Source organism: Ahaetulla prasina, chromosome 1 (assembly GCF_028640845.1).
Source record: "Ahaetulla prasina isolate Xishuangbanna chromosome 1, ASM2864084v1, whole genome shotgun sequence".
Classification (NCBI taxonomy): Eukaryota; Metazoa; Chordata; class Lepidosauria; order Squamata; family Colubridae; genus Ahaetulla; species Ahaetulla prasina.
In genome coordinates, this window is record NC_080539.1 from 48,245,600 (window position 1) to 48,267,807 (window position 22,208).

At 39.2% G+C, this 22,208-nt stretch overlaps 1 protein-coding gene across 1 annotated transcript in view; it reads left to right on the top strand.

Moving 5' to 3' along the window:
• The first annotated feature begins 3,441 nt into the window (after positions 1-3,441).
• The window catches only part of LOC131189182 (neuronal PAS domain-containing protein 4-like), a 35,895-nt gene continuing 17,128 nt past the window's right edge, over positions 3,442-22,208 (top strand). The window contains exons 1-5 of the mRNA XM_058165124.1: positions 3,442-3,467; positions 9,192-9,305; positions 16,711-16,877; positions 20,740-20,900; positions 21,344-21,449. Coding sequence (XP_058021107.1) covers positions 3,457-3,467; positions 9,192-9,305; positions 16,711-16,877; positions 20,740-20,900; positions 21,344-21,449 — 559 coding nt within the window. The 5' untranslated portion in view covers positions 3,442-3,456. The remainder of the gene's footprint in view (positions 3,468-9,191; positions 9,306-16,710; positions 16,878-20,739; positions 20,901-21,343; positions 21,450-22,208) is intronic.

A 22,208-nucleotide genomic window follows, 5' to 3' on the forward strand; every position in this document is an offset into this window, starting at 1 on the left:
GGTAAAGATAGCACTTATCAGAGGTGTGAACTTTTGAAATCATCTAAGCGCCTGGGCTGCAGGTTACTCATTTCTGTCTTATATCATCAAAGTGCCAGATACTTTCCTGAGAGGAGTTGAATAATACAAGTTCAAACGTTGCACTTTTATTCAAGAGACCTCAAAGTAGTAAGGGTACTACTTTGTACTCTTCCCTGGGTACAAAGAGTAAACTTCCCTGATAATCTAAAGAGAATTTGTCAGCAGAGCAGGGGAATTGGGAGATGAGAGGTGCAAACTTTATAGATAAGGTACCACTGATAATGACTGCCATATATGATGAAATTTAACTTCAGCAATACTGCTATCTAAATAAAAAAGGAAATGTAGATTCTGACATAAGCACTAGGAAATAACACAGAACCAATCAATAAGGTTGTCTTCTTGCGTATATATTGTTATCTGGATGGAGCTTTACTTTGTAAAAAAATTGCCTGTATACTAATCTTAACCTAGATCACTGAACTTGGTTTTCAATAGTTGCAATATTTTTTAAATCCCAAGTTTAATTGGATTTGCATTTTATGCCTGATTTATATAGAATATTATGCCAGATTTGGATAATGATGATAGTTAGATTTGCAAATCCTAACATAAAACATACAAGCCACATTACAAAATAATATGATGGGTGAACTCAGTCTCTGCAGTGGACCTATTTGGCTCTTCTGTGATGACTGCTTTTCGTTGGCTGTCAGAAGGCAAGATCTCAACAGGAGGAAATAAATTTTAAACTTCCCTTATCGGATTCTCATTTTTATTGAGTCAATGAATCAACTATCTATTGTTCTCTTATCCTTTCCTATTGTCTCAGCTGCAGAAGAAACTTTGGTTGAATGTATGTTAGGAGCAGCTAAAAAAAAACATGCCTCAGCCTATAAATAAATTTATATATTCTGTATTGAACCTAAATTCAAAGCTCAAGATTCAGGACACAAAATATCAGTAACAAACAGTAGAAAAAGTCAGCTGAATAATTTACAGATATGAGACTTTTTTATATGGAATTTGACATTTCATTGAACAGAATATTGTTAATACATGATCCTAAAGTATGTTTGCATGTATGTGCATTTGAAAGTTGTTGGGTATCAAAATCATGTGTGGGATCAAAAGCAAAGCAAGGTGACACTTAGTCTACAGAATTTACTGGCACCTAAACTTTAATACTGTACCCAAGTGTCACTGTAAGAAGTTGGATGTTATTCTGCTATATAATCAGATAATCAGGTTGTTAATACTATGTCCAACAGATGACACAGGCTTATCACAAATGATAAAGGAAATTGCACACTGTCAGTTTGTGCACTTTTCCTCAAAGATATTAACTTTTTGTTATGATCATTGTGAACCACTGTCTGAATATGGAAATGAATGGGCATGTGCTGTTGGTTACAGGGCTTCATCAATTCCAAAGCCACCTTTTGAATGAAGCAGTATTGAATAGTATCCAAGAGACTCTAAGCTAAAGAGTAAAGCAGCAAATTCAAAACTTTTATTTGTTATAAACATTCTAGATTTAGCATAAATCTCTAGTGCTACGATCCACTGCAGAAAGACTAGACCCGTTAGATCAGGGGTGTCAAACTCACATCATCATGGCAGCGTCACATGATGTATCGGGACTTTTTTCCCCTTTGCTAAACCGGGCATGGGTATGGCCAGCGTGTGACACATCTGGCCCATGGGCCGGGAGTTTGATACCCCTGCATTAGATTGTCCTCCCTTGGGACCAAAGGATTTGGATGGGTTCCAGAAGGATCTGAGGTTGTTCCTACTGTTCTGTATGGTCATCCAAAGTCTTGGTGGCAACTTGGAATAAACTGAGTCTTTGGATTTCAGAGAACCCTGCGCTGTTTGTGGTTTAAGGAAGAGCCAAGGGAGAGAAGAGCTGAGAGAAATGAGATCGGAAACATCTAGAATGTCACTGGCACTTGATGAGTGATGAATTTTATTTTTTTTTAATTTACATTTATATCCCGCCGAATTTGACAGAATGTGAATTAAAGCTGCTATTAAAGCCTATCTGGTGGCAATGTGGGGAACGAAGCATCATTACTCCTCCGCTCTTATCATAAATAGCTGTTCAGTGGCCATGTTTGGATGACAGGAACCTCCCTGGGTAAGGATGGCTTGGAGAACCTTTTGCATGGCTGTGTGGAGGAATTTTCCCAGCATCTATCAAATAAAATCACATTTGTTCTCAGTTTGATGCTGGGTTTGTTGCAGGTGTGGTAAAGATGCCTAGGGAAGACTCTAGCCCTGTTATCTAGGAATGGTTTGAACCTCTGGGATCAGAGAAAGTGGTCAGGGTCCTTAGGCACCTGGTCTTTAGATCCATGCCCCCTCCTGTCTGGTGAAGGTGGCATAGAGTGTGTGTTATGTGAGTGGCTTACAATGGATAATGTTTCATTGAGTGATGGGATTGTTCCTTCACTTCTTGTGGCTTGCTTCCTCTTTAAGAAGCCATTGCTAGATCCCACTATACTGGACAAATTTTGCCAAGTATCTAATCTCCCCTTTTGGGGAAAGATGTTTGAGAAGATTACTGCACAGTAGCTTCAGAGGGTCTTGGCTGAAGCAAATTATCGGGATTCCTTTCAGTTAGGATTTGAGTGGATTTGCTTCCTTTTTTCAGGCCAATTTCAGGTGGTGATGATTGGTGAGGAGAAATCTTGTGTTCAGCCTCTGCTATTTGGGGTGTTGTAGGGTTTGACTTTAACTTCCTTCACGTTACCTAAGTGAAACTAAATGGCGCTATACTGTGACCGCAAACAAAAGAGCCTCATCCCAGAATCGCGCATCTCCCCCCACACCACCCAGCTGTAACAGACAAGCAGAGCTGGTAGCCGGTGCCCCCCCCAAACCCAATCCACGATGCGCGAGAGGCATGCACAGACAACAATACATGGCGCATTACTGTGGAACCGGTGAGCGGTTAGAAAATTTTACTACTAACAGAGATACAAAAGTGGGCGGTAGGCAGGGTTGAAATCCAGCAGGTTCTAACAGGTTCTGGAGAACCGGTAGCAAAAATTTTGAGTGGTTCGGAGAACCGAAAAATACCACCTCTGGCTGGCCCCAGAGTGGGGTGGGAATGGAGAATTTGCAATATCCTTCCCCCAGGAGGGGAGGGAATGGAGATTTTGCAGTATCCTTCCACTGGAGTGGGATGGGAATGGAGATTTTGTAATATCCTTCCTCTGGCACACCCACCAAGCCACACCCACAGAACCGGTAGGGAAAAAATTTGGATTTCACCCCTGGCGGTAGGTATAAAAAGGTTGACTACTCCTGGTATAGAGTATAAATATAAATAAATGAATTAGTCATGTTTCTGTTATCTTCAGGTCCATTGGTCAGAAATTTTGGGCCTGTAACTCAGGCTGGAAGAAAAAAAAATGAAGTGGACTCACTATGAACACCAAGTAAGGGCTTTTTCAATGGCAGGTGAGCTGCTGACAGGTAGTCCTGATGCAGATTGAGCTAACCATTCAGTGACCATTGTTTGCAATTCATTTTGAGTCACTCACATCTGATCAGAATGACACACTACATTCCTTTCACATCCTGTCCAATTTATGGGGGCACCACCAATCAGAGTTTATAAGATCAGAGGCGATTGCTAAAACCACAGGAAGTAGACAAGAGGGGACTAGTTAAAATCTAATAGGGTCTAACTGGATGGGTCCAGGAAGTAGTCATTGCGTTTTTCAGTGAGAGAGATAGACTACCAGCTTGAAGGTGGCAGACTCTGTCCTTGAACTCTGGAGCTTTGGATAATTATTACTCAGTTGCAAATCTTCATTTCATAGGCAAGATGCTTTAAAGTAAACAGTACTGACCATTTAGCTGCAAGCATGCTTAAAAAAAGTCAATTAGCTAGAATATTTTCACCCTGTCTTTTCCCTGAATATAGCTCTCTTTTTGCTGGGACAGAGATACGAAGAGTGGTGCCGTGAAAGTTTTTCTGGATCTCTGAACAGCCTTTGATATTATTGATCACAAGATATTGAAGGCAGATCTTCATGGACTGAGAATTGGAGGCATTATATTTATAAGACTCGATTCCTATCTGGGGAACCATCACAATAAAGTACAGTAGTAGCAGTCCCAAACCTCCTTAATTGGGAGGGCATGTTCCTTAATAAAATACAGGACACTTCCTGAATATCTAATTCTGAAAAACATGTATCCATAGTCCTCCCATAAGTTAAGCTTAAGGTTGTTTTCATCTGGTACCACCTCCAGGCAACTATTGGGCACATGTTCCTGATTCAGATGGAAAAGAATATCATATTCATGACACTATACATTGTCTCCAGCTGATCATTCTCAATTACCTTAGTGACTTTTTTAACATGTCTGGTTGTTTATTTAAGATGGCTGTTATTCTCTTTTAACCCTCCTGGACTTTGTGAGGGGGAATGGAATTGAAAAACAACAATGACACGTTGACTTGTCTACAGTTCTCAATTCCTTACAATTGGCCTAATCATTTTGATTCCTGAGGAAATGGACAAAACAGCACTCTTTCCTGTCTTTATACAGAAGCTGACCCAGAGCAATTCAGCCATGTTTCAATGTACACAATGGGAGAGCTTCTAGCACCACACTTGCAGAAAGCAAGCCATTTTAAGGGATGCAGGGAAATTATATGAATCTTCCATTTTATCACTCTGCCTCTAATATTTATCTCATTTCCCTCACAGCTTCTATTGCCTGATACAGCCTTCTCACTCAGCTGCATGGTAGGCCCTACCTGATAATAGTATTTTCCTACTTTACAGGACTGTAGTAAGCATTACAGAAACGGCACCCGTTAAAAGTTTTCCTAACAGTCCAAAAAGCTCAACTCAGCTGCTAAGTATATGATTTCATGCATCCTTCAGTTCTCTGCCTGAGAGAATGCCTTTCAGAGCCACCTCCTCTAGGGCCTCAGTGCCATCAGGTCAACATCACCAGCCACATCACTGGGATTAGAGAGCCAAAAGTGACGATAATTCTCTTCCACAAGCAGCAGCTCCCAAGCCACCCCATAACCCCAATTCCCTGCTGAGATAACAAGCCCCTTTTAAGCAGCCAGGCCTTTTCTTTATTGCTTCCCCTATCAGATTACAGGCACGCTGTATATGTGTGTGTTGAGGGGAAAGGATGCTATTTTTAGAAGTCTCGTTTTCTAAAAATAGTTCAGAGATGTTTACAATTGCGTCACAAGAGGTAATTTTATCCCCTGTTTGGCCCCATAGGGCCCCCTTTTCCCACCCCCTCCTCCAGAGGGGGTTATTATAAAAGAAGGAGAGACAGAGGATGTCAGGTCAGCAAGTTCAGACCCAGCCAGACAGCAAAGAGGTAAGAGATCCTTGGACTGAAGACAGGGTGGTGGTGGTGGTGGTAACACCTCAACCTCCCCAAAAATAAGGGTATTTATCTATTATGGGTGGGTAATTTACATCATTATTATTTCAAAAGCCAAGAACTATGAGAAATTCAACTACTTTAGGTGTTGGTTTTCTTGGCTCCTAATAGGATTTAGCCAGGGGATGGCAATCATTCTGGCTTCTGTCCTACTCAGAGATGGAGTCTGTGGCTCCAAGCAATTCTGTCTCAGCTGGTCCACCCAGTGGCCAGCAGAAACATTGAAATGATAGGATTCATTACCTATCATTCAGCACCTTGGAAGGAAGGTCATAATTTGAATCCAATGACCACCAAGTCTACAAATCCTAATCCATAGAAGGAATAGACATTGCTTTCCTATTTATGCACCAGGAAGGGGATTCGGCTGAACCAACACAAACTATCACTTGGGTGGGCCAGGCTGCTGCTGCTGATGCTGTGGGAAATATTTTGGGCCACAGTTAATTTTTGAAATGGGAAATTTTGTGGCTTAATTATGTCAGGAAGTAACATCGTTTGTTCTTTTCCCTAATCACAGTTAGGCTCCCCGCGATCACTTAAATGTAAAGATGTGCTTTATTGCTTTTTCAAATGTTGCAGAGCTGGCTTTTGGATTAAAAGCAGTTGTACTGCTGAGCCACAGCATAGATTAATACTGCTCTTGAATGGTGGATTGTCTCATAAGGAGGTGCTCCCTTTACATAGGATTTCTACATGTATTCCTTGTAAGAAAAACTGTTTTCCACACGTCTCAGGAATTCAGTGTTCTTTCCCAAACTGCCAAAGTAGCCCCTTGTTTTGAATTTTGACGTAATTCTGAAGTATGAATCTGATTGAAGCTTCCTCCCACCCCTAATAACCTAAAACATCTAAGCAGAGAGAATCTTAGAAATGTGACAATTGCTTATTCCCTGAAGAGATTGATGCTCACTAACTGCTGCTGAAAATGTAGCGTTGGTATCAACACAATATAATAATAACTTAAAATTAATTTTAAAAAAACAGTAACTATGTGGGAAAAAAATCAATACAGAAGAATTATACAGAAACTGTTTATATTAAATCGTGAAAAAGTAAGCCCAAATGCTAAAACACCACTTGGGAAGTTGTGTTTAATGTTTGTATAGCTATTCGTAGGGTGTACAAAAGTTACTGTTTAGCATGCTCCTGTTTGGGTCTCAATCTTTTTTCCTTTATCTTGATTTTCTATTCATCCTCCCCCCAACATCAACATGTCCCAAACCAACGGCACCTCTCTCTAAGGCAGGAATAGAGTTACTTTACAGTATATATAAACACAGAGATTGAGTTTTCAATTAGCTAAGGACAAGCAAGGAGAAGTATTAACTGGACAGACAGACAGACACATACACTCAAACAGAACAATATGTTCATTACAAATACTGCTCACCTGCTGCTGGCATTTATCCCTTGAGGGAGAGGGTTTCATTGATAACAATGAACATTGCACTTCAGTAGTTTTAATAGTAGCCATAATATTTATTTGTAGCAGTGCACTTTTCAACAAGGTACATAATAGCAAGCCAATTCAAAGACAATTAAAACATGAGAATATCAACAGCTACCAGTAAATAGAAATCATTGCTCTGTACAATTACGAAAGGATAACAGCATTACAATCACCAAAACAACAGAACCAGTTAAACATAAAACCTCATATCCTATCAAAACTGCTAAAAAAAGAACTGAAATAAAGAATCTAAGTAAATTTTACAAGAGGCTTTATTAAGCTGTTGTGCTGCGATTGTAATGTCTGAAATCACCTCCAGTATCCCAAGCTACAAATTTCCTAGTAGTAATCTCAGTACACCTACAAGTCAACAGGATGGAGAAGGCTCACACAATCTCTACGAACTTAAATTGAGTAGGATTTATAACTGATAATTTGGTTTTGCCATAGGGGAAATTAAATGAAGGCAAAATAGTATATTAAATTTGAATCAGTTGTAAATGATGCTAAATCTTTCTCCTGACATGGTTCTGAATCAGATGAGTATATTTAACTGATAATTTGGAGAACATCTGTCCATCACAATGGGTGATTTACAGTCTATATTCTTCTTGACTACAAAACTGTTCCCACTCAAACTGATTTAAATTCTGCTTCATATCCCCTTCAATGTTCACCACACTAGGAAAAAGTTTCTCTGTGTTAAGGGGGAGCTAAGAGAAGCACACTAACCACGACCTCTTCCCTTTGTTACTCTGAGTGTAAAGGTCAACCCAGTATACTAGAGAATCTGCAATCTGTAGGGCTTTTTTGTGTGCATCAAAATCCTAGAAATAAGAGATACCAATGTAGGAAAAGCTGTTACGAGTAATATAATTTTCATGCATTTGTCTTTGTGTGTTTTATATTTTTTTTTGTTTTTGTGTATTGTGCTCTTTTTTTTTGTATTGTGTATTTTAACTTTTGGAAATTCAATAAGTATTATTTTTTTAAAAAAAACCTAGAAAATCAGGATCTTTATGACACTGTCATAAAGTCCTTTACTCTTCTACATGTGTTGAGGGGTTGGGGTGGGTAGCTACCACCTGTTCTGCTTGTCTACTGTTGCTGATTTTCCAAGAATAACAGAATAAAAGAGTTGGAAGGGACTTTGGAGGTCTTCTAGTCCAACTCCCTGCTCAAGAAGGAAAGCCTATATCATTTCAGAAAAATTGTTGTCCATTTGACTTCTTAAAAACCTCCAGTGTTGGAGCACCCACAACTTCTGGAGGCAAGTTGTTCCACTGATTAATTGTTCTAACTGTTAGGAAAATTCTCCTTAGTTCTAGCTCAGGTCTCTCTTTGATTAGTTTCCACCCATTGCTTCTTGTCCTGTCTTCAGATGCTTTGGAAAATAGGTTGACCCCTTCTTCTTAGTGGCAGCCCCTTAGTTATTGGAACACTGCTTTATCATGTCACCCCTAGTCCTAGTTAAACTAGACATACCCAATTCCTGCAACCATTTTTCGTATGTTTTAGCTTGCAGTTCCCTATTCAGTCCTGTTGATCTTCTCTGCACCCTTTTGGGAGGCAACTTTTTATCATCTTTCCAGAAGAGCTTGATGAATAATCTTCGTTAACCTGGCACTACCCAGCTGTGTTGGACTATTTATTATTTATTTATTTATTTTTCGTATTTTTATACCGCCCTATCTCCCTAGGGACTCAGGGCGGTTCACAGCCAAATAAAAATATACATATAAATACAAAATAAAACATCAGTTAAAAAACTTATTACAAATGGCTGAATAATTAAAAATAACAATATACATAATAAAACCCATTTAAAACCAATTTAAATTTTAAAATCTAGTCCAGTCCTGCGCAGATAAATAGATGTGTTTTAAGCTCGCGGCGGAAGGTTCGGAGGTCAGGAAGCTGACAAAGTCCTGGGGGAAGTTCGTTCCAGAGGGTGGAAGCCCCCACAGAGAAGGCCCTTCCCCTGGGCATTGCCAGCCGGCACTGCCTAGCCGACGGCACCCTGAGGAGTCCCTCTCTGTGAGAGCGCACGGGTCGGTGAGAGGTATTCGGTAGCAGCAGGCGGTCCCGTAAATACAGTTGCAATCCTCCCTAACTAGTGGTCATTCCAATGGATGGGCGAGAGGAGGACTGCAAATCAGGGCAGGCTCAGCATTTGAGTACATACATAATTTGAAATGCTATTCCAGCCTTGAGGATTGTGGCTTCCTCTTGGGCAGTCTGATTATTCTCATTTCCTTCAATAATTTCTGTCCTTTTGCAGAACTATGACCATCTTGTGTGAAAACTGCAACAAGCCAGTCAGAAGGCGAGAACGCAAAGTCTCTGCTCCTATATCTGTTCCTAGGCGGAAGCTCTGTACTCCAAGGACTTTCAGGTCAGTGACATGATCTTGCAATCCTTTCTTTCCACTGGGGTTTAGAAGAGAGGAAAGATGTTTGTTGCAGGATCCCCAACCGTGTTCAATTATTACATTTTGGACACAATGAAACAGTATGAATATAGTAAATCTTGGTTCCATTGTAATGTATGGGCAATGGTTTGCAATGGTTCTATACTATTAGTCGGTCCAAAACAGAGCTGCTGTGTTGCTAAGTAGACAGAACATCCATTATTTCCGGGACCAATTTACTCAGAGAACTGTCTTTTTCATCTATCTCTTAAAATCATCTTCAGAGGCCTTATTCTTCAGTGTTTCTGTTACTCCTCTTAATTTGAAGAGGGTAACTTTTTCAATCATGGCAATCAGCTTTCATAAAATATTCCCCAACACCATCCTTTTGCCAAGATCATCAACCAACTGAGATCCATCATATTTAGAGGGCACAAAGTTGGAATAGATGCATGTACCGTATTTTAAGAAGTTGTTTCACTACTCTACCTCTCATTTCATTTTTAAGCCACTTTTTAAAGTCTCTGTGATTTCAAATGTAAGTAAATATATTTTCATTTACCTAGATTTTTTATTCTTAATAGTTCCATTAAGTGTAGCATCTCCATTTTTAAAAAGCATTTGGAGTGCTGTAACTCTAGTATTTATTTATTTTTGGCATATTTGCCATTACCTTTGACATATATGTTATCATTCCCTTTCAATTTATTTTGATCATTATTTTTGGTGAATTTCCCAAAAGAATATTATCATGGGACATTTAAATACCATAAAAACTGACTATACGCTATCAGGTTAGTGACAGCTCTTAGTGGCCACATAGATAGACACTTATGATGAGTCATAAATTATATATTTAAAATTTTGTTTATATCAGTTTGTTAAATGCAATTATCTGAACCAAAAACTGGTGGACAACTGCGGGTCAACCACCATACAACTTTTTAAAATAAAATATATTCAGAATGCTTCTTATTCAGGATATCCTGCCATACCCTGTTTCCTCAAAACCCACTTCTTTGATGCCTTTAGCTGTCCACAATCAGAATATGAGGGTAGTGATTTTCTCTTGCTTTGCTTCCTTACAACTGGGAATCAAAGGCATGGTATTAATGCTTTTGGAGAACCAAGAACTTTGAATATTACAGAATTAACACAAGCTAAGAATTACTCTCTGGAAATTAACATGCAGACTGCATGGACTTGCTTCAATACTTTTTCATTAAGCCTAGTCAGATTCCTAGAGGGTCAGCAACCGCTTCAAACAACTAAAATTATTTAGGGCTTTAAAGAGCAACCTTACATAAAATGAAGCAGTCACTGCAACTGAAGGAGTAATGAGACCAGAATTACTGCATCTTGAAGCATACCATTCTGTACCTACTGTAATTTTTGGGATCTATCTGAAAGCATTGTAATAATCTAATCTGGACTACAGAAAATAAATATACATTCCCAAATAGTGAACACTGTCATAAAGCAGGCATTCTGATCTCTGTGAGGAAAACAGAATTCTGCTGCTAAGAGGAAGGTAAAGTAGACCATCAATCCTGCAAGTATCGCATAAAATCAAATTATTTTTTGCCTATTTGATAGGCAAAATATATAACAAAATATTTTGTTATAGGCAAATGTATGGTAATGTAATAGTTCAACCAATCATCTAAGAGGCTAAGATGCAGCCTGGACAGTAAGTTTCACTAAATGCAGTAGGACCTTCTTCAAAGTAAACCTTTATAGGATCATGGTAGAAGATTGTCTTCTTTCTAAACCAGACACTGTTGTTGCTAGGATTTCTTCAGTGGCCAGATTTTTAGGCCCACTAAATAAACACTGCTCATAACAGCTTTATAGGATTAGCACAGCTGTTCCAGAGCCCCTGCAAATCAATTGCTTCCTCTTCTGAGAGACAGAAGCATGCCGAGCACTGAATGCCAGATGAAGAGCAGAGAGACTCAGTTATAATGGTTTCACATTTTAGGGCAGTGTTACTCAATCTGGGGACTTTAAGATGTGTAGACATCAACTCCCAGGATTTCTTACCCATGAAACTGGCAGAATGCATTTGCTTTATAAACTGTGGGTTGCCATGGGGAAAGGTTATGGGCTGAAATAGAACAGTGCTGAAGCAAAAACATGGGACTGGTTAGACCTCTAGTGACTACTAAAGGGAATATCCTCAGGGTAGAAAGTTGACTGGCTAATTGGAATTGAGTTTTGGTTACTGTATTAGCATCATCAACAATTATTTTTAAAGCGCCTCAAATATGTGAAGTTCTGTATATCCATGATAGAGTAGAGGCACTTGCCATCAGGCTTATGATGATAATAATTTGCAGAGTGACCCAGGCCCCAGCAAGGACTTAGATTAATTTAGTGATGCACAATGAGCACTTTGGATTAGTAGAGCTGGATTTAGGCTCCCCACAACTTTTATTTAACAACAATAACAACAAAAAGCTGGCTGTAAAGCTGAGCTTATTAAACCTTACAAATTCTTTTGATACTTTAAGTTCTTTACCTCCAATTCCTTACACAAATTAATGGCTGCATGATGGTTGTCATGGGAACATAAGCTACAATGGTGAGTTGCATACTGAATTTTCCCACCGAGTGGCCCGTTTTGGATAATATCAAGTCCTCTCAAATCATTCTGCTCCTTTTCTTGTTTCCCAAATTTTTTGCTGCTGTCGTTTCTTTATTGATCATCATTTTCCAAGGTTTTTTTTAAAGTGTTCCCTTACAAAGAGAATTTGTAGAGAAAATAATGAAGGTTTGGCTTTCTGAAAATCCAGTACTAGCTTACACCTGGAGGAATGTTTCCTCGACTGAATTGGCGATGACTAGACAATAAGAGGCAGGCAGGGCTCCTGTGCTTTTAGTCTGCACGTAGATAAAAGGTAGGTAGCAGATGGTGCCCTTTTTCTGAGCCCTGTGTGAAAGCTGCAAATTGTCCAGCTCATTCATGAAAAGCTTGGGATTCCTTTTGTCTTCCTTTGTGCCTAGTTCCCTCTTTTGTCAAACTCCTTTCACAGCAACTGCCATGCTGCCGTTTCCAGCTTGACCAGTTTTCCAGCTTTCAGATGAAGTGGAGCAAATGACTGGATTTCTTTTTTTTCTTTTTTTTTTCATAAAAAAGTTTTATTTTTACAATGACTGGATTTCATCTCCAAGAAAATCCTATAGTGCTCACTGCCTTGATTCCTAATTTGCTAAAACCTCAAAAACACCAGGCAAATTGCCTGGCTTCATGCACCACACTAAGCCAACTATATTTTTTATTGTAGTTCACTGTACGACAAGAATGCCCTGGAAACATTTTGGGTGTTTGTTTGTTTTTTGCTGTGTTCTCTTAAAGCTGCACTTTAGCCACCCCTCCCCACAAAATTAGATCAGCCCCCAAGGTGCTGGCTGGCTGCAAGCTATTAAAAACAGAGCTACTCTGAAGAGCCTTTGAGACATGAATGTCATCAGTTTATAGATCTATGTGAGTAAGGATTGATTTACTTGCCTTTTTGTTTTTGGTTTACTTTATTTTGCTGCATATTGATGGATATATTGTAAACCTCTGAGGATATTTCTGTTTACAGCAGGTATAAATCCAATAATAATAAATGCTGCCTTCACATCAGGCCCAGCCTGAGTGAGACAGTCCTGTGTCATTCTTTGTTGTGCTGCTGTTAAAGTACCATTTTCTCCTTTATTCTTCCATTCCTTGATGACATCCTCAAGATGTACATCTATTAGCATTTGCCAGTCATTACTTGGAATGAAGTCAGATGCCTACAATAAGAAACCAAAAGTGGGGTGAATAGATGGAATAGCTAGATAACAGAGTAGAATAGATCCCTCCAGTAGATGGAGTGGTCAAGGCAGCAGTGAACCATTCAGGTGAACCGGTAGTGATAAAAAAAGAGGTATTTTCGATGATCAGCTGTGCCGCACGATTTAAAATAGCTAGAAAGCAGGAAATCCTGCTTTCTAGTGAATCTAAATCGCGCGGCATAGCTATTCCCCCATCCTTGCTGTTCTACTTATCTTCCCAAGCCTCCTTTTTCCATGTGAAGCGTGCGTTTGGTGCATACTGCTCATGCGCCTATGCACAGCGTGCATTTGGCACGTACTGTGCATGCGCAGGCAGTGAACCGGTGGCAAACCAGGAAAGATTTCACCACTGGGTCAATGATTGTAAGAAAGCCAAAGTAGGCAGGATAGGGATCAACAATGGGACAGAAAAATCCATGCTGGTATAGTTTTCTGCGGACTCAAGGATGGGAGGAAAGCAATTCAAACCTCTTATTCTTTTTCTTCTGTTGAACTCGTCTTCATCTGCTCTTCCCTACACTAGATTGGAACCCAGAATGACTGAATGGCTTATTAGTTGTGTCCACATGATATGCTGAACCATAAATCAGGCAATGAATTCAAAGCACAAAACCCTGAAAATTGAGCAAATTGAGTAAATTGTGTTAACTGCAGGGTGAGCATGTCACGCAAGACCAGTCAATAAGAATCATAATGGGAGAACTTTGCCATCGCATCCATGGCAGCAACTGCCTAAGGAAAAGGAGATTTGAGTCTATGAATCATATTAAGGTGCTTTATTTGGCCTTAGCTTATTGAATTAATGAATCCAGCTAATTTTATATTAGGTGAGCTGGCACACTGTCCCCTAACCAAAGAATAACCAAAGCTTATTCTGGAAAAATATGCACGATTTGAAGGTTCTGCATTTGTGCTCTGAAGCCCCTTCCGAACAGCTCTAATAAACCTTACAATTGAAACCCACTGACAGCCTTTCTCATGAATTTATTGAATCCCTTTTTACATCCACAGTGACCACAACTATGTTGTGGCAGCAATTCCCACACTACTTTTTGTCTACTCAGAATTTCCCTCTCTGGGGTTCATTCAAAGACTTCAAGGCAACTAGCGATCAGCCCTGCTAGTCTTCAAATTCTCCCCAGATCACAGCATTCCCCTCCCCATTAAAATAAACTTACCAATGAGCACTACACCGACATACTGTGAGCCTGGTAGAAATGTTTAATTAGGGCACAGGGCATTTCACATGCAAAAGTCCATCTCAAAGAATAGATGTTTTATGACAGTACAAAAATGATATATTGAAAAAAGCTTTGAAAGCTCTATGCTGAACCTGCAATTTGATACATGTTTACTTTAGAGTAGGTCCTTGTTAATCTAATGAATTATTTCTGAGTAAAACATGCATTAGATTCTGCTGTTAGGACAGAGATAAGGAAGACTTTCACACTTTGAAGTGACCAGAATATTTCTTTTAAGGAGAGCCTTTTCAACACTTACAGAATAGGAGTTATAATTAACATTTTGGTTTCACTTGTGAATGCTTAAGGCCATGCAGCAAACTGATCGCAGCTAAGTAGTATTTGGGATTCTCAGACTACGGAACATTTCAAAAGTTAGTGAGTCCCTTGAGGATGCTGTTGAAAAGCTCTTTCTTGTATGTGGCAGTTACAGTGGATACAGTCATTAAAAGCTGTTTCCCACCCGAGTAGGTCTGTTAATGGGCACAACTTTCATAAGTCGTAAGTTTTCTATCATGGTGACAGAAACACATGGTAAGGGCATGGCCTCTCTCTAAAACAGCTTTGTCCCAAAGGTTTTAGGATGATAGTTGTAATTGTTTCATTGGCCATCCAAGCTGAAGCTAATGAGCCTTGCTTACATAGAGCTGCTGGGCACATTCCAACATTTTGATCCCAAGTCACCATTCTAAATTTTGTATTCCCCAAACCCCCTCCTCAGCTAGCACTGGCCGTTTATTTGGCAGATATGTGCAAAAATCTTAGCGTGCTGATTCTTCTCTGATTTACAGTTTGACTCTGATTAAATTAACTAAGGTAAGGTAATTTTAAGTATTACTTCAGGGCTACCTTTATCATTATGACACGGACAAATCAAGCAACTGATGATAGCAGCCAAGGAGTAGTTATATGTCTGCTGTTTCCTGAGGCAATGAGTTGTGTTTGTTCATTCATACTGAAAAGCTAGGAAACTGAACACATGGGAAGGTTGCAAATGGGCAAGGGAGGGAAAATAAAAGCCATACTAGATCCAAATAAAGATATTTCTCTTAAAAGTTCTTCTTGTATGTGGCAGTTACAGTGGATACAGTCATTAAAAGCTGTTTCCCACCCGAGTTGGTCTGTTAATGGGCACAACTTTCATAAGTCGTAAGTTTTCTATCATGGTGACAGAAACACATGGTAAGGGCATGGCCTCTCTAAAACAGCTTTGTCCCAAAGGTTTTAGGATGATAGTTGTAATTGTTTCATTGGCCATCCAAGCTGAAGCTAATGAGCCTTGCTTACATAGAGCTGCTGGGCACATTCCAACATTTTGATCCCAAGTCACCATTCTAAATTTTGTATTCCCCAAACCCCCTCCTCAGCTAGCACTGGCCGTTTATTTGGCAGATATGTGCAAAAATCTTAGCGTGCTGATTCTTCTCTGATTTACAGTTTGACTCTGATTAAATTAACTAAGGTAAGGTAATTTTAAGTATTACTTCAGGGCTACCTTTATCATTATGACACGGACAAATCAAGCAACTGATGATAGCAGCCAAGGAGTAGTTATATGTCTGCTGTTTCCTGAGGCAATGAGTTGTGTTTGTTCATTCATACTGAAAAGCTAGGAAACTGAACACATGGGAAGGTTGCAAATGGGCAAGGGAGGGAAAATAAAAGCCATACTAGATCCAAATAAAGATATTTCTCTTAAAAGTTCTTCCCAAGTCATGAAAATTTGAGTGTACATGCATTCATCTAAGTACACACAGATTCTCCACTTTTCCCATTATCTTTCCTGTCTCTTTTTAATGACTCAACCTACATTTTACCTTTTTAATGACTCAACTATGACAACATAGTTTTGAGATGAGAAACATGCTTTTGGGATTTCCTCCCTTAATTCTCACATAATAATATAGTTATGTGAGACGTATGTTACCTGGCAAAGTACCAGTCATAAAATTAATTAATCATCATGTCACCCAAAAGGGAAATCCATAGGGAAGAATAGAATAATGTTCAAATAAATGTGTTTCTTACTTCAGAACTATGTGCACGTTCATAATGTGAAAACTGCAGAGGTTGACTATCTGTAAATCAGATCCTCTGTCTAATCCGGTATTTCTGAATCTCAGTAATTATAAGATACAGTATGCGAACTTTAACTCCCAGAATTCTCCAGCCAGCATTTAGAATTCTGAGAATTGAAGTCCACACATCTTAAAGCTTCTGAAATTAAGAAATGTTTCTCTAATCTACTATGAGGAAACATATTCTAAAGATTTGGAAATAGGAGAGGAACAAATGTGTATGGCTAATACTTTGCATTCTTGCAGGTCAACAAAAGGTGCCTCCAAGGCTCGTCGGGATCAGATCAATGTGGAGTTGCAGACTCTTCGGTCTCTTCTGCCAATCTCAGACCAAGATAAGGAACAACTTTCATACCTCCACACCATGGCTCTGGTCTGCTTCCATATACGAGAGACTCAGCTTTTTAATTCTGGTAAAAGAAAAATCCAAAGTCTTTCTGTAACTTGTTTAGTGAATTCCAGCTCACTGGTCATAATCAAATCATATTTTTCTAAACATCATTTGACTTTCCTATAAAAGTTTGATTAACTGCAGGAAGAAACTAATGTTCAATGGAATACACACCATGTCATATTATACAGTTTTTCACATATATAGCTATATCTATTGAGATGTGACCAGTAATCACAGAAGCAGTTTACCAGTCTGTATTTAGAAACTTAGTTAATATTGTGAAGGGTTCATATGTTGATTTTGTTTGTGGGAGTTGAAGGGAGTACTGATTATGATGAATGTGAATGTCCTTTTGGAATTACAGGTAAGTAAAGAAGTCATTACTGCTTTTGAAAATAGAAAGTAGTGAGTCATCATTTATTTCAAACTATGATTACCATGTGGCATCCTCCCATTTCTGTTTAAGAGTCTCAATCTATCCCATTTCCCGCAGAATTTAGATCTGTATTTGAAAATGTTCCCCTGCAGACACAGAAAACCAGAAAAGTGCAGAGACGTTTGTAGTCAAATATTCTGCTTGTTTTGTATGTACCTTACAGGTTCCCTAAACTGTATGTGGTTTTCTCTTGGCTTCACACAACGTAATCTGCACTAGCAATAGCACCTAGATTTATATACTACTTCATAGTGCTTTACAGCCCTCCCTAAGGGGTTTACAGAATCAGCAATATTTCCCCCAACAATGAGGGGTGGGTTTCCTCATTTTACTGACCGTGGAAGGATGGGTCAGATTTGACCCAGTCAGGGTCGAACTACTGGCAGTCAGCAGAGTTAGCCACAATTATACTGCATTCTAATCATTCTGCCACCACAGCTCATTATCTCAGATTGCACAGTTCTTGCATAGGGAAGGTGCCTAAGACACCCACTCCTTTTCATTTCTGTTTCCAAGACAGGTTTCCTTCCACTTAGGGTGCGTTTGTGAAGTTTTTTGGGAAGTGGGCGTATCTAAATATAGGAATGCATATTTATCCCACTTGAAACTTCATCCAAGCCCTGTCAAAATCAGTTAGCTTCTTGATTCTACTGTCTTTTGTAGTTCTCTTGGAGCAACAATTTGATAAGCATTTTCTTCAAACTTTACCTCATGTCTTTGATCGTTCTGCCCCCAAATGCCTGTAAGCCTGCATGTTACTTTAGAATACTAATCTTTTCTGCCTGCCACATATTGCCCCAAGTATAGTAATAGCTGTGACTAAACTGTAGCACAGTCATTTGACTCCTGTTTTATTAGGTTTTCTGTGAGTGCAACCTGATCCAAAGAGATCCCAGAGTACCATGCCTGTATTAGGTGTCCTGGGATCTAACCACTCGGATGGGATCAATAATATCTATCTACACTAGCTACGCTAACAGTTTTAATCTTATGATTCCTTGTGATTCCTTGTCATTTATCATAACTGATAACTGAAGCAGTTGTATAACAACCACAGCTATTGTAAACGGAGAGAATTTGTATTTGTACTGCATTGGGAATCAAATCCCCTCCATTTATGCTTTGCCACCGCTATAAAAGAATACAGTTAACCTGACATTATGCAAACCTTAACAGCGGCATTTGCAGTGGGGGGAAAAAGGAGGGTGGGTTTCCAAGTTGACATGATAATAGACATTGTGTTGTGATCTAAACCAGGGTCTCCAACCTTGGCAACTTTAAGACTTGTGGACTTCAACTCTCAGAATTCCTCAGCCAGCAAAGCTCTGGGAGTTGAAATCCACAAGTCCTAAAGTTGCCAAGGTTGGAGACCCCTGATCTAAACCATCCTTTGCATGTTCTTGCCTGTTTTTACTCTGTACTTCCTCTATCTCCGTATGGACATTTCTATCCTCTAAATCTGTTTTGTAAAGGAGCCTCCAATCTGTATTTATCTATGGGCTCTTCCTTACAACATATGAGGTTAACTTAAACAATATCCTTCATTCCAGACCTTAACCTTTGGACTGGATGTATATGACTTCAGGGAGAAACAACTAGTAGTGACTGGATTGCAAGTATGCCTAGTGAGTCTTCTGCAATTCTCTGAGAATTCCACACCCATTCCATACCTCAAATGCTTCACTGACTAGGAAATTAAAAGGGAGAGATTTTTTAACATGTTATTATTATTATTTTTCTCCCCTTTTACATCATAGCTCCATCTACTTTTACAGTTGAGTGCAGATTTCTGGCTGCCAAACCAAATGACTTGCAACATTTGGCTAGTAAAAATGTTCCCGCTATAATCCTTTGGAGGGTTTAAAACTCTTCACACATATTTTTCAGAGCAGTATTTGCTATTCCAAAGAGAACTCCTTGTGGTATTTTTATTATTTTTTATGGTTTTAAGTCAGTCATTCAAATATCACATGTACCTCCTACCTACTATAAGCTTGCACTTGCAGTTTAAATATATGTGTATGTGTATATATGATCAGAAAATGAAAATAGGGAAAAGATCTGATTCCATGTGTTACTAATGTTTGGTGCTGGGGTTTTTTTTAACTTCAATGAATTTCAAACATGGATCTGCATTGTGTATAATTTGCATCCTTCTTTGTGCTTAAGGGAAGCATAGAATAGGCCGTAAAAAGCAGCCATGCTGCATGCAACAGCTGGCATTATCAACTCCTACATATTTTCCATCATGTCTTGCTTCCCCAAAGGTGTCTTTTACCTGCAGAGCTTTTTCTGTATCCCTTTTATTTTGATTTTTTTTTCTTTTGAGGATCAGAGCATAAACCAACATGCCTTTGGTTGTATTTTAAATTCTTCTGATATCTACATTTTTGCAATATGCTTAGATAAAAAGAGAAAGTGAAAGACATAATGACCTTCATATTCTGTTATAATTAGTTCAAAGATGAGCAGGCTCTGTTTTGCTCAGTGCATTTCCTGAAACAAGATTTTTCCTATCTATAATATGAGGGAAGAGGTCATCTGGCAGAAAATAAGCCAGACTTGCATCTGTTTCATTAGGACTGATCCTGTGGGAGAAAAATTCACTGTAATCGTTCAATTAGTAAAACTGACTAGACAGCTGATGACCTATTGACTCATCCTTTCAGGGAAATTTCCTTCCTAAACAGAAAAACAAATGACCATGGCTGGTGGGGAGAGGGGGAAGTAGGAGCAGAAGTGACTTCCAACTTTCTGCTGGGTCCCCCATTGATTTTCCTCTTGGGGACCCAGCAAGGAGCATCGGAAATCATGATCATACGATAACTGTGATGACAATGCAGTGCCTACAGCTTTGTGAACACAACTGGTGTGAAAATCCTTGAAATTTCAATTACACAGAGTAATGAATCCTGAAGTTTGTACACATTGCTTATGTTAGAGGATTTCAGGTTACTTGATTCAAAAAATTTTGCAGGATCCAATTTGAATCAGTTACTGGGACCAAAGGTTTATTTTTCCAAGCTTTTGGGCTCCTGCTGGAACCCATCATCAGGGAACTTCTCTCTCGCAAGGATATGTGAACTGGTCTGTTCTACACCGTTGTGTTTATATGGTTTCTGGTTGTCTGTAGCTTTTAGTTGTTAATTGGCATGTTGATGTCTGACTATTAAGTTTTTCATTGTTGTTTCCTTGTTCCACCACACCCTCAGCTCCTGATAAAGTGGTAATAAATCAGCACTCCTATTGACTGACAAGGGACCCAATTCCCAGGCTTCAATAATTTTTCTGGCTATTTTTTTCTCTACTCGAACAACAATCGTAGTAGCTGTGAAACTGAATGCATGTCCTTGTATGCATGAGAACAAGAAATTGTTGCTTTGTTCTATATAGAATTTTACCCAATGACGTGTAGAACCCATGTACCACTCTCTTGTTTTCCCAGGCTCACATCAAATGACACCCAAAGAACCACCTTTTGCTGCTGCTGTTGTTGTAGATCCAGAACTGGTGCATTCACTTTCGGGGTTCATTCTAGCTCTCACTGCAAAGGGGAAATTGGCCTATGTCTCTGAGAACGTACCGCATTTCCTTGGGTTTTCTGTGGTAAGCATCAATATTACAGAAGGTGAGGCACCCCAAAATGCCTTGTACTCAGCATGGACTTTAGAGATTAGACTTGGCAGGAATATAATGGAAGTTTCAATTCTGCTGCTAGTCCATTTTGTGTAATAGTAGTTTAAGGTTGGATGTAAGAACCTTTCTAGCGTAGCTGTTGAATATTCTTTTAAACACAAATGGTTCAGTTTTTGGCATGCAAACTACATTTGCTATTCTTAGCAACTATTAAATGTGAGAGCGTCATTTGCTTAAAACCCTAAAGCTTTTGTTAGAACCCTGCAGGATCCAAATATCCTTTTAAAAATACCTAACTTTCAGGACCATATTTTCACACTGAAATAGCATTTATTCCTAAGACATTCTTAGAGCAAAAGATCATTGCAAATAAGATATTCTATCATATACATATATATATATATATTTTCTAGGTAGAACTGCTAGCACAAGGCAACTCCATCTTCGACCTCCTGAATAGCACAGCAAGCCGGATCATGCAAGAAAAACTCTCTTTTGCCCATCAGCATCCAGGCACTGGTGAGGACAAGAAGGGGTTGTCAAAAGGTCTTTCCAGCAAGGGAGCAACTGAATCTTTTTCTGATAGCAAATTTTTCTAGTTCAAATTCTCTCCATCTATTCTAGAGTTGGCAAAAAACAAAGCTGGCATAACATTTGCTGCCTATTGCCAATCTGTATGCTGCTTCTGCTGCATCAATTCTGAGTCTTGATTTGCGAGTTACACTAATATGTATAATTTTGACTCAGCACTGGAATTCCTAAACCTTTCCAGGGATGAGTCACTAAATTACACTGAACCCTGCTTCCTTCTTTGCTTGTGCAAGACAATGGTAGCCTTGCCTAGAATAAGTGGGAACACATTTTTGATAGGGCTCCTGCCTTACCTACATAGGCTAAGCTGAAGTGCTGTTGAAACTGAGCTTTGCTCTTTGTTTGCCAGTACAAGTCATAGTGGATGGCCAATAGTGGGCAGTTGTACTACCCAAAAGTGTAAGAACCTTGCTGACAAATGGATTGAAATATAATTATTAATCGTCCTACTTTATTCCTAGGGAAATCAATAATTTTATTTGTGGTGGCACAGAGCTGGCTTTAGGCTAAGGTGGAGAAGACACTGGCCTAGGGCACCAAAACTAATACCATCTCTCCTTCTGAATCATTCTAAAAATGCAAGTCTTTGCACTGGTGAGGAAGTTGATATGATCTAGGAGTGCTATACATCTTGAGCCAGCACGAGTTTGAAATCTTAGTTCATTTATCACATTAGGGGTTTTGAGA